This window comes from Oryx dammah, unplaced genomic scaffold, assembly GCF_014754425.2.
Source record: "Oryx dammah isolate SB20612 unplaced genomic scaffold, SCBI_Odam_1.1 HiC_scaffold_19, whole genome shotgun sequence".
Taxonomy (NCBI): Eukaryota; Metazoa; Chordata; class Mammalia; order Artiodactyla; family Bovidae; genus Oryx; species Oryx dammah.
In genome coordinates, this window is record NW_024070203.1 from 57206541 (window position 1) to 57218777 (window position 12237).

The 12237-nt window shown below is 39.9% G+C and overlaps 1 protein-coding gene across 1 annotated transcript in view; it reads left to right on the top strand.

The window, feature by feature from the left end:
• Window positions 1-6981, top strand: part of TNFRSF11B (TNF receptor superfamily member 11b) — a 29598-nt gene extending 22617 nt beyond the window's left edge. Inside the window, exons 3-5 of the mRNA XM_040262013.1 lie at window positions 292-486; window positions 3820-4044; window positions 5757-6981. Of these exons, the coding sequence (XP_040117947.1) occupies window positions 292-486; window positions 3820-4044; window positions 5757-6145 (809 nt within the window). The 3' untranslated portion in view covers window positions 6146-6981. The remainder of the gene's footprint in view (window positions 1-291; window positions 487-3819; window positions 4045-5756) is intronic.
• The last annotated feature ends 5256 nt before the right edge of the window (window positions 6982-12237 follow it).

Here is a 12237-nt window from a genome sequence, read left to right on the forward strand (position 1 = left end):
GGACTAATTGAACATCCTACCCTTCTTTTCTTTCCTCTCCCATTATGTGCTTTGTAGGTAACAATAGAAGACATTTGTGTTTGTATTACAAGGAGGAAAGAATGCCTAAGGGGTTCACTGTAAAAGTTTTGTTCTGTCTAATGAAGTGAAAAACGAAAATGCCTGAAGTTTCCTGCAACATAATAGTAGCAGTAAAAACCAAGTGAAAAGTCTTACCCCAACTCTGTTAAGATGGTTTCTGCTGCGAGAGTACTTGAGAAGAATGTGCTAAACGGCTTGATATTTTTGTAGGAACCCCGGAGCGAAATACAGTTTGCAAAAGATGTCCAGATGGGTTCTTCTCGAATGAGACATCATCCAAAGCGCCCTGTAGAAAACACACGAATTGCAGTGCATTTGGGCTCCTTCTAACTCAAAAAGGAAATGCAACGCATGACAATATATGTTCTGGTAGCAGCGAATCATCGACTCACAAATGTGGAATAGGTAATTATGTTTCAAAATATCAATCTTCGTACCACCTCTGGGATGAATACAAGACCCTCTGGTCCTTCTTAGTTAAACTTATATTTCCCCTTTCTTGAATTTTAACCAACTAAGACTATTCTCTGTGCATCATTGCTAAAGCCACAACTCAAAAATCTTTCAAAAAGTCTCCATCTTCCTATTATAGCGCTTCAAACCCTGACTTTCACACTTGAATCACATTATCCACAGAAAAGGGGTGGAGTAAGATTACGTTGAAGGTCACATTATCAGAGTCCGAGTTGCAGAATGTTTTTAAGCTATGCATTTTTTATCACTTTTAAACACATCTGTATTATTAGCCAAAGTATAAATTGGCAACTAAGAAGCCAAGTACTTGAGAGTACTTGGATTGGATTGTGTTAGTTGCTCAGTTGTGTCCAGTTCTTTGCGATGCCATGGACCATCCCAGCCCTCCAGGCTCCTCTGTCCATGGGATTTTCCAGGCAAGAATCCTGGAGTGGGTTGCCATTTCCTTCTCCAGGGGATCTTCCTGACCCAGGGATGAAACCCAGGTCTCCCTCATTGCAGGCGGAGTCTTTACCATCTGAACCACGGTGATATAAATAGATGAATTAGAAAGGCAATACTGGCTTTGTTACCTGTGGTATTGCTGCATCTGTTGCACAGAAGTACTGAGTTCCTGTATACGTCTTAAACTCTATTCAGGAAGGGTCACTAACTCCAAGTTCAAGGTATCTGAGTGTACCCCATGTCGGTGATGACGCTAATCAGGTTGATGTCCTCATCTTGTCACTCCTGCCACCACACTAATCACAGACCTCCTACCAAGGACTCATCACACCGAGGATAACTGACCTTTTAGTATTTAATCAGCTTGACTCTCTTCAAACATCTTTTTGTGCAACATAGATGTATATAAACACCCCACTCCAGTACTCTTGCCTGGAAAATCCCATGGATGGAGGAGCCTGGTGGGCTGCAGTCCATGGGGTCGCTAAGAGTCGGACACAACTGAGCGACTTCACTTTCACTTTTCACTTTCATGCATTGGAGAAGGAAATGGCAACCCACTCCAGTGTTCTTGCCTGGAGAATCCCAGGGATGGGGGGAGCCTGGTGGGCTGCCAGCTAAGGGGTCGCACAGAGTCAGACACGACTGAAGCGACTTAGCAGCAGCAGCAGCAGCAGCAGCAGCAGATGTACATAGAACATAGCAACGTGGATTGGGAGATTTAAGATTTAAGCCTGGTTCCAACATTTTTTCTGTTTTATAAAAATCTTAGCTAAGTCATTCATCCTGTCTGCTTTCTTATTAAATGATGGAATGTGGGGAGGGATGGTAAAAGGAGTGACCTCTAACTTTAACATTCTCTTTAATCCATTTATAATTTTATTTCTATCACTCCCTGAACACTTACTATTTGCCAGACACTTTTGCTATATGGGTTTTAATCTTTACAAAAACACTGTGAAGTTTGTTCAAGTTACTATATGACTTGAATGGCAGAGTAAGGATTCAAACCCAGACCTAATGAATCCAAAGACAGACTCTTAATCCCTAGGACAGACTAATGCTACCCAGACACTCAGCTTATTGGACCTTTTTTCTAAATGACAAGTTTTTGTGTTTGATTATTTTCCCACTTAATGTATGTTTATGCTTCTGTATCCATCCTAGTTCCCAAAGGTACTATGTGTATGTGTGTGTGCAGAAAATAATATGCTATTTCAGGTTACTTTTCAGGCTTTCTTAAAGACAATGATTTGACATTGGTCTTGAAGTAACTTTTAGATACCGGGTAAACCTGTAATAGAATGTTTAATAGTTACATTAAGATATGTTAATATTAGACTAAGTAATAGAATTTTTGCTGTAATTTTTTATAGCAATACTATATTCTTATTAGATATTTAGTAAACTCTTCCCCTCGAACATATTCTAAAAGAATATTTCATTGGACCGAGCTGGATTGGCAATCTGCCATTCAGTTCAGTTCAGTTCAGTTCAGTCACTCAGTCGTGTCCGACTCTTTGCAACCCCATGAATCGCAGCACGCCAGGCCTCCTTGTCCATCACCAACTCCCGGAGTTCACTCAGACTCACGTCCATCGAGTCAGTGATGCCATCCAGCCATCTCATCCTCTGTCATCCCCTTCTCCTCCTGCCCCCAATCCCTTCCAGCATCAGAGTCTTTTCCAATGAGTCAACTCTTCGCATGAGGTAGCCAAAGTACTGGAGTTTCAGCTTCAGCACCATTCCCTCCAAAGAAATCCCAGGGCTGATCTCCTTCAGAATGGACTGGTTGGATCTCCTTGCAGTCCAAGGGACTCCCAAGAGTCTTCTCTAACACCACAATTCAAAAGCATCAGTTCTTAGGTGCTCAGTTTTCTTCGCAGTCCAACTCTCACATCCATACATGACCACTGGAAAAACCATAACCTTGACTAGACGGACCTTTGTTGGCAAAGTAATGTCTCTGCTTTTGAATATGCTATCTATGTTGGTCATAACTTTCCTTCCAAGGAGTAAGCATCTTTTAATTTCATGGCTGCAATCACCATCTGCAGTGATTTTGGAGCCCAAGAAAATAAAGTCTGACACTGTTTCCACTGTTTCCCCATCTATTTCCCATGAAGTGATGGGACCAGATGCCATGATCTTCGTTTTCTGAATGTTGAGCTTTAACCCAACTTTTTCACTCTCCTCTTCACTTTCTGCCATAAGGGTGGTGTCATCTGCATATCTGAGGTTATTGATATTTCTCCTGGCAATCTTGATTCCAGCTTGTGCTTCTTCCAGCCCAGCATTTTTCAGGATGTACTCTGCATGTAAGTTAAATAAGCAGGGTGACAATATACAGCCTTGACGTACTCCTTTTCCTATTTGGAACCAATCTGCCACTAACACCAGGCAATAGAAGGTTGATTTTATTCAAACTTTTTTATTTTAACATGCAATATTCTGGAAAACACAACCTTGTTGGTTTTTGTCCTTTTTTTCTCTATCTCCCTCTCCCTTCTTCTTGTTATTATTAGTATCCATTAGATATCCAAGAATCCAATTGTTGAGTGAAAGTGAAAGTGTGAGTCACTTAAGCATGTCCCACTCTTTGTGATCCCATGGACTGTAGACCAACAGGCTCTTCTGTCCCTGGGATTTTCCCAGGCAAGAATAATGTAGTAGGTTGCCATTCCCTTCTCCAGGGGATCTTCCCTACTGAGGGACTGAACCCAGGCTTCCTGCATTGCAGGCAGATTCTTTACCATCTGAGCTACCAGGGAAGCCCAAATTATTGAGTAAATCTTCTTAATCTTCCCACCTTCCTTTTAGACATGACCCTGTGTGAGGAGGCGTTCTTCAGGTTTGCTGTTCCTACAAAGCTTACCCCGAACTGGCTCAGTGTCCTAGCAGACAATCTGCCTGGCTCCAAAGTAAATGCAGAGAGTGTAGAGAGGATAAAACAGCGACACAACTCACGAGAACAGACTTTCCAGCTGCTGAAGTTATGGAAGCATCAAAACAAAGATCAAGATATGGTCAAGAAGATCATCCAAGGTATGGTAGCCTGAACTAAACAACTCAAACAGAAATCAGAACACCTGCTCATCATACAACAGAAATGAGACTATGTACCTGTTGGTTTAGTTGTGTGGATGCTTTTTCCCTTTGGGAATTATTGTTGGACTGAAATAGTTTTCAAATGATAGAGGAGAAGCTGTTCCTAGATCAGTCATGCAAGGTTTTATTTTCACCTTCTCTACTCTCCAATTTTTCAATTGTCTCTCTGGAAGGAGAGAAAATACATTTCAAATGTAGGAATAAACCTCAGGAAATCTGACTCTGGATCCCTTAGCAGCTATACGAGCATCCTGTCTGATATATCTAGAAGTTCTTTAACTATTTTAGATCTTACCTCGCAATTCTACCAAGAAACTATGTAGTATTTATCTGGTAATTCTCTCCAGAGAGCCTCTAAGTGTCTAGGTATCCTCTCATTAATCCTCACAATACAGTCTATTTTAAAATTACCATTTTAATAGCACATGTCATGAGGATTAATGAGATAAGTTCTTTAAAGTGTTTGAGCTTCTTGGAGAAAAGTGCTATTTAAATCCAAGTACTCTCATGTTTTAGTTTTGTAAAGAATCTCCTTTCGAAACTGTGTGTGTGTGTTATGATGGGAATGAACAAATACAGAAGGGAAAAGGAAGTAAGTTCATCCAGAGTGTACTATAAGCTTTGGGATACACAGAAGAGAAAGTTCTGACTTGAATAAGCATTGGGAGGACATTCTGGAAAAAAATGGTTGTGGGGGGCCTCTCATGATGCAATGTTAATGAGAAATCCATTCTGCTCTTCATGTGTAGTTAAATGATTGAGGAATCCTACACAACTCCCAAGCCTCAAACATCTGAAACTGAGGCAACAGATTTTAGGAGACTAACATCTTTGACAGTTGAATGCTTTCACTTGTGCAGAGTAAACTTGTCTTCTGTTTTTGGCAAACAAAATATACTCTTTGAAAGTATAATTAGCCCTGGGGCAGAAAGAAAGGGAAGTAGAGAAACAGAGACAGTTAGAATTGGACGGGACTGAATTCCCTGTTTTATAAATGAAGACATTTTAGCCCAGAAAGATGAAGGGACTTGCCTTAGGTCTTATAGATACTAAATGACTCATGCCATCAACAGAAACATTACTTACTCCGTCTATGTTTACATCCTAGCTCATTACCAAAATATTCTCTAGGTCATGTGTATCCTACTGTTCTTTGGCCTTATATTATTGGATTTTCAGATCTCCTGTGTGCTGATAATCCTCTGGTGCTATTTATTAAAGACTATTTGAAGCAACTAATTTTTCAAATAGCACATATATCAGTATCAATTAATGAAAGTTTATATTACAAAATAGCTAACTGTATTTTTTTCTAAAATGTTACGCTTTTCATTGCTTCAGATTTTCTTAGAAAACTGAGAGCTATGTGTTTCTAGTTTCTTACTGTTATTTTCCAAATGTGGGCTTTTCACAAAGCTGTGTTGGATGCTGAGAATACAGAAAGCATATTATTCTTTTGTAACACAAAATAATATTGAACTCAGTTCTCAGAAATAACTAGCGTGACTTGAGCCCTCCTTCAAAGGAAAGGAGGAGGTCAGCCTTTAAATTATGAAATGCTGCGGAACTCCCTTTTGCCTCGGGGTAGTTCTATAGCGGCTTTAGATAGACTATGTGAATGAATGTCTCTGTGTTTTCGCTTCATTCAGATATCGACCTCTGTGAAAACAGCGTGAGGAGGCATATTGGACATATGAACCTCACCTTTGAGCAGCTTCTAAAGTTGATGGAAAGCTTGCCGGGGAAGAAAGTGACGACAGAAGACGTTGAGAAAACAGTGAAGACATGCAAATCAAGTGAGCAACTCCTGAAGCTGCTCAGCCTGTGGAGGATAAAAAATGGCGACCAGGACACCCGCAAGGGCCTGCTGCACGCCCTAAAGCACTTGAAGACGCACCACTTCCCCAAGACTGTCATTCAGAGTCTGAAGAAGACCATCCGGTTCCTTCACAGCTTCACCATGTACAGGTTATATCAGAAGCTATTTTTAGAAATGATAGGAAACCAGGTCCAGTCATTAAAGATAAGCTGCTTATAACCGGAAATGGTCACGGAGCTGTTTCCTCACCATGGACCAGATCTAATAAATGAGTAGACTGTTTCTCAGGCTCTTGAGGAGGGAACAATGATTTCTTTCTCATCACCAAGACTGGCTTTGACCCCAGGGCCCAAAAAGAAACTATGGTATGGAGAGAGAACGCTTATCTCTCCCCCAAAGTATAATAAACCCCAAATTGTTTATCCAGCTGATACACCTGGTCCAGTATCTACTGACTCTATTTTCTCTTGTTACTGCTTGCAGTAATTCAACTGGAAATAAGAAATGAGACTCCACTGTGTCTTACTAAATATCAGAATGTCTAATTTAAATAGCTTTGAGATTTCAGCTGTACTAGAGGCTTTTATTTAAAAGCCTCTTTTTTCTGTAAAAGTTACTAATATATCTGTAACACTATTATAGTATTCGCTATTTATATTCATTCAGATTTAAGGTTTGTACATATTACCATCCTGAAGGAAAACTGTGTAAGACTTAATTTGAGAAAGAAAAATATATATATTCTGTTTATTATTATGATACACGAAAGAGATAAAAATATATATTTTTAACAGAATGTTTGTAGCATTTCCTAAAAGGTACTGCCATTCTTCCTGTGTAGAGTATTTTTGTAATATACTTTTACCTGTATAAGCTGTAATACCATTTTTTAGAAAATGCATTATGTAGTCAATTGTTTAATGTTGGAAAGTGTATGAAATATAAGTTATCTGAATATTAGATGCTCTGAGAAATTGAATGTACCTTATTTAAAAGATTTTATGTTTTTACTATATGAACAACATCATTAATTAAAGTTTTCAAATTATTTTTCATCGCTTCTCCTCTTGCTTTTATTTGAATGGGACATGAATGGATCTGAGGTTTCACAATTTTCCCTTTATCATCAGGACCATTTGGGAACACTGTTAAAAATGCAGATTCCTGGGCCAATTTTTTGAGAAACTCTAGGGAGGAGGGCAGAAATCTGCATTTTAAAGATGCTCCAATGTAGTTTTTACTACACGTAAGTTGAAGAATTTCTGAAGTCAAGTTTAGTAACAGATAACACAAGCCACTTATAACTGCTGCCACTAGCATCAAGAGATCAGACTACATAAGTTCTTTTGGTTCCCAGTAATAAAACTTTTGGGCTTCCCAGGTGGCTCAGTGGGTAAAGAAGCTGCCTGCCAATGCAGGAGACACAGGAGATGTGGGTTTGATCCCTGGGCCAGGAGGATCCCCCGGAGGAGGGCATGGCAACCCGTTCCAGTATTCTTAACCTAGAGAATCCCATGAACAAAGGAGCCTTGTGGGCTACAGTCCCACAGGACCACAAAAAGTCCGATGTGACTGAAGTAACTGAGAAAGCAGGCATGCACTAGAAACTGGCACTATTTAATTTAAGAAAACATTAAATGGAAGGGAGATGTATTTGGTTGAATGGTACCCCCTGCCCAAACTATGTGTATACCATATTCTCCAGAATCTGTCAATGCGCTTTAGAAAAATCATCTGTCTTTGTACATGTGATTAAGTCGTCTTGAGATGAGAAAATCATCCTTGATTATCCCAGTGGGGCCTACATGCAGTGGCAAATGCCTTCAGAAGAGACCCAGAGCAGAAAGAAAGAAAGGCAACGTGCAGTCAGAGGCAGGGATGGGAGTGATGTGGTTTCCAGCCAAAAAGCCATAAGCTAGCGAAGAGAGGAACACTTCCTCCCTGAGAGCCTCTGTAGGGAGGACGCCCTGCTGACATCCTGAGTTTGGACTTCTGGCCTCCAGGACTATGAGAGAAGTCACATCTGTTGTTTTAAGTCATCCAGTTTGTGGTAATTTGCCACAACAGCCATACGTACTATTAACAGGTTGTATCTAAGCCTCAGAAACAGTAGAATTAAGAAATCTCTGGGCCCCTGGGTGGCAGAAGTTCCTACACTTTCTCTTAGTCTTATATTTCTGTATCTTTTAGTTCAAATTTCTAATTCCTAGCAGAGAGACTCTGGTTGTTCAAACAGGGACTGGTGTAAATACATGGCCAGTGAGGGTCTGTCTTCATCAGCTTCAGTTCCCAAGAAGGGGATATCACTGTGAATGGGGTCCACACCTCATCCTTTCACAGTGTGCGTATCTCTTTCTGGCACTTGACTAAGATTTAGAATGCAACACCTACATTATAGGTGAAACCTTAATGTAGGTCAACCTTACCTTTGTGAAATCAGATCATTACAGCTGCTTTGACAGAAGGGTTATTGTTGTTTAGTCACTAAGTTGCGTTGAACTTTTTTGTGATCCCACGGACTGTAACCCATCAGGCTCCTCTGTTCATGGGATTTCCCAGGCAAGAATGTTGGAGTGGGTTGCCGTTTCCTTCTCCAGGGGATCTTCCCAACCCAGGGACTGAACACACATCTCCTGCACTGGCAGATGGATTCTTTACCACTGAGCCACCAGGGAAGCCCTTGACAGAAGGGTAGATCCTGGTAAATGTCACACAAGCTAATAAATCTGGGGAAATAAATGGCAGAGGTAAAGTCAAGAGGCTCAAGCCTGGAGAATTAGAGTTCCAAGCTGCAATCCTGGGAGTGGAAAATGTGGAATTTAAGTGCTGAAGGCATAAGTAGGAGGACAGGGGTTAACTAACAGCCAGCATGTTGCCTTCAGAAGCTCCAGTTCTTCCACTAAAGTTCTTGTACACAGAAAATGAAATGGCCTCATACACATCAGTTAAGTTTAAGAAATGTCTGGAAGTTTAATGGCATCAAGTATAAATCCTTTAAGTGCTAATTTGATTGGATTCCCTGCCTGCTCCTTTGGGTTGAGTCTGCCTCAAGCTTTTCCTCCAAGGGAAATATAATATGTAAATTCATGTCAGTTTCTCTCTTTTTTTAACTTTTAATTTTGAAATAATTTTAGACTTACAGAATCATTGAAAATATTTTATAAAATATCCCCAGTAAGCTATTTTGTAAAATACACCTCAATTTCAGTCTGTCTGTTTTCTCATGAACAGATGATATTATGGATTTGGGGGAAGAATATCACATAGGTAATTGTCCTTCTTACATCATACCAGGGATATCAGCATGACTACTGTTGATATGAACCTTGATAAAAGTGAATTTTTATATAAAATGTGACACATGTATTGAAGTCCTTTTTTTTTTCAGATATATGATCATTCACTTGTTCCTATAGGATCTGTTGAAAAGACTAGCATTTCTTTATTTAATTGCCTTTGTGTCTTTGTTACAAATCAGTTGATTATATTTATGTGGGTATATTGCTGGACTCCATTCTATTCCATTTATCTATCAGTCTGTCTTTTCACTAATACCACACAGTCTTTATTTTCTTCTAGTTTTGTTGAAATATAACCAACATACAACACTATATATAAGTTTAGGGTGTACAGCATAATGATTTGACTTATACACCATGAAATGATTATCACAAGTGTAGTGAACACACATAATCTCACATAGATACAAAATAAAAGGGGAAAAATATTTTTTCTTGTGATGAGAACTCCTAGGATTTACGCTCTCAACAACTTTCATATACAGTATACAGTAGTGTTAATTATTTAATCATATTGTGCATTGCATTCCCAGTTCTGTCTGTGCTTAGTCACTCAGTCATGTCCGACTCTTTGCAACCCCACAGACTATAGCCTGTCAATCTCCTCTTTCCATGGGGATTCTTCAGGCAAGAATACTGGAGTGGGTTGCCATGCCCTCCTCCAGGGGATCTTCCCAATCCAGGGATCCAACCCAGGTCTCCCGCATTGCAGGCTGATTCTTTACCCTCTGAGCCACCAGGGAAGCCCAAGAATACTGGAGTGGGTAGCCTATCCCTTCTCCAGGGGATCTTCCTGATCCAGCAATTGAACAGGGAGCTCCTGCATTGCAGGTGGATTCTTTACCAACTGAGATATCAGGTTAGACCTACATTCCTAATACTTATTTATAATTGGAAGTTTCTATCTTTTGACCATTTTCAACCAATTCCCCATCCCCCCACCTCTTACCCCATGCTTCTGGTAGCCACAAATCTGATCTCTTTTCCTATGAATTTCTGTGTTTCTTTTTGAATTACAGTTAACTTACAACATGATATTAATTCTGGTATACAACATAGAAATTGGATATTTCTGCAAATTACAAAATGATCACCATGATAAGTCTAGTTATCATCTATCACCATACAAAGATATCACATTATTAATATTGTATACTTCGTCCCTGTGACTCATTTGTTTGGTAACTGGAAATTTGACCTCTTAACCTCCCTCACCTGTTTTATTCATCCCCACACTTCTCCCTCTGGCAACCACTTGTTAGTTCTCTGTGTCTATGACTCTGCTTCTGTTTTTTTTGTTTGTTCATTTATTTTGTATATTAGATGACATGTGTAAGTGAAATCATATGACATTTGTCTTTCTCTGTTTTAATTCACTTAGAATATTATCCTCTAGGCTCATCCATGTTGTCACAAATGGTATGATTCCATTCTTCTTTATGGCTGAATAATATTTAATTGCATATATACACCACATCTTCTTTATCCATTCATCTATGGACAGCACTTAGGTTGCTTCTATAGATTGGCTATTTTAAACTATGCTGTGATAAGCATATGGTGTGTGTATCTTTTCATATTGCTGTTTTTGTTTTCTTCAGAAAACTATCCAGAAGTGAGATTGATGAATTGTATTGTAGTTCTATTTTTAATCTTTTGCATACTTCTTTGCATAGTGGCTGCACCAATTTACATTCTCACCAATAGTACACAAGGGTTCCCTTTCCTCCACATCCTCAAAACTTGTTATCTGTTCTCTCGACGATAGCTATTCTGACTGGCTATCAAAACTCTTTGAAGTTTTGATTTTCATTTCCCTGATGATTATTAACGTTGAGCATCTTTCTTTTCATGTGTATATTGGCCATCTGTATGTCTTTTTTGGAAAAACGTCTATCCCGGTTCTCTGTCCATTTTTTAACTGATTGTTTTTTTAGATGTTGACTTGTATAAGTTCTTGGTGCGCTTTTAAAATTAACCTCTCCAGTTCCGCTGTCATGGGCACTGTTTTCCTTCTGCTAAAATTGTAAAGGAAGCCTTTCCATTAATCCAGCTAGTAACTGTGCTAGTTTTGTGATTTGTTGTTGTTGTTGCTAGGTTACACGCTATGAATCACAGATTTCAAATCTCTATAGACACCTGTTTCTAAGGTGGCTGATGTACATCAAAGCAATGGCTGTAGGATCCTGAGTTTCTGGTGTTCCCTTTAGCTTGTGCCTCAAACTGGTTTTCTGTGCACATTCTTATTCCTCTAACAACCCTTGCCCAGAAGTATTTTTGCTGTTGTTATCTGAAGTTTCGTAGTTTCACAGTGCAGGGTGGGAGGTACAATTGCCGTGTTCTTTTCTTTTTTTCCCCTTCTTTTTATTTATTTATTTTTGGCTGCCCTGGGTCTGGGCTGCTGTGCTTTCTCTAGGTGCAGTGAGCAGGGGCTGCTCTTCATTGCAATGTGCAGGCTTCTCATTGCAGTGGCCTCTCTTGTTGCAGAGCATGGGCGCTAGGGTTTCAGTAGCGGTGGCGCACAGGCTTAGCTGTCCCATGGTTATGTGGGATCTTCCTGGACTAGGGATTGAACCCATGTGCCCTGCATTGGCATGCAGATTCTTAACCATGGACCACCGGGGAAGCCCACAGCTGGTGGTGTTCTCATTAAGGCCCGTAAACATTGTGTCCCTGGGGTGTATGGCCTTCTCAGTTTTCTTGCCGCTCCCCTGGCTACAGTTCTGGGTTCAGTACTTAATTCTGTGCTTTGTCCCAAGAATAGACTTTTCCCTTCTCCTGTTCCCTTTCTTTAGCTATCAGGACACATCATTATCCCCCAAAGTCTATAGTTTGCCTTAGAGTTCACTCTTGGCATTGTACATCCAAAGTTTTTTTTTTTTTTTAAGTCTGAGATTTGAATTTAGTTTGGTTCCTTTTCATCCTAAGTTTGAGAATGTCACTCACTCCAGCTCTCTACATCCTTCAGCTCTACACATTCTTCCCAGGAGGAAGTCAAAACTTGGTCAATTT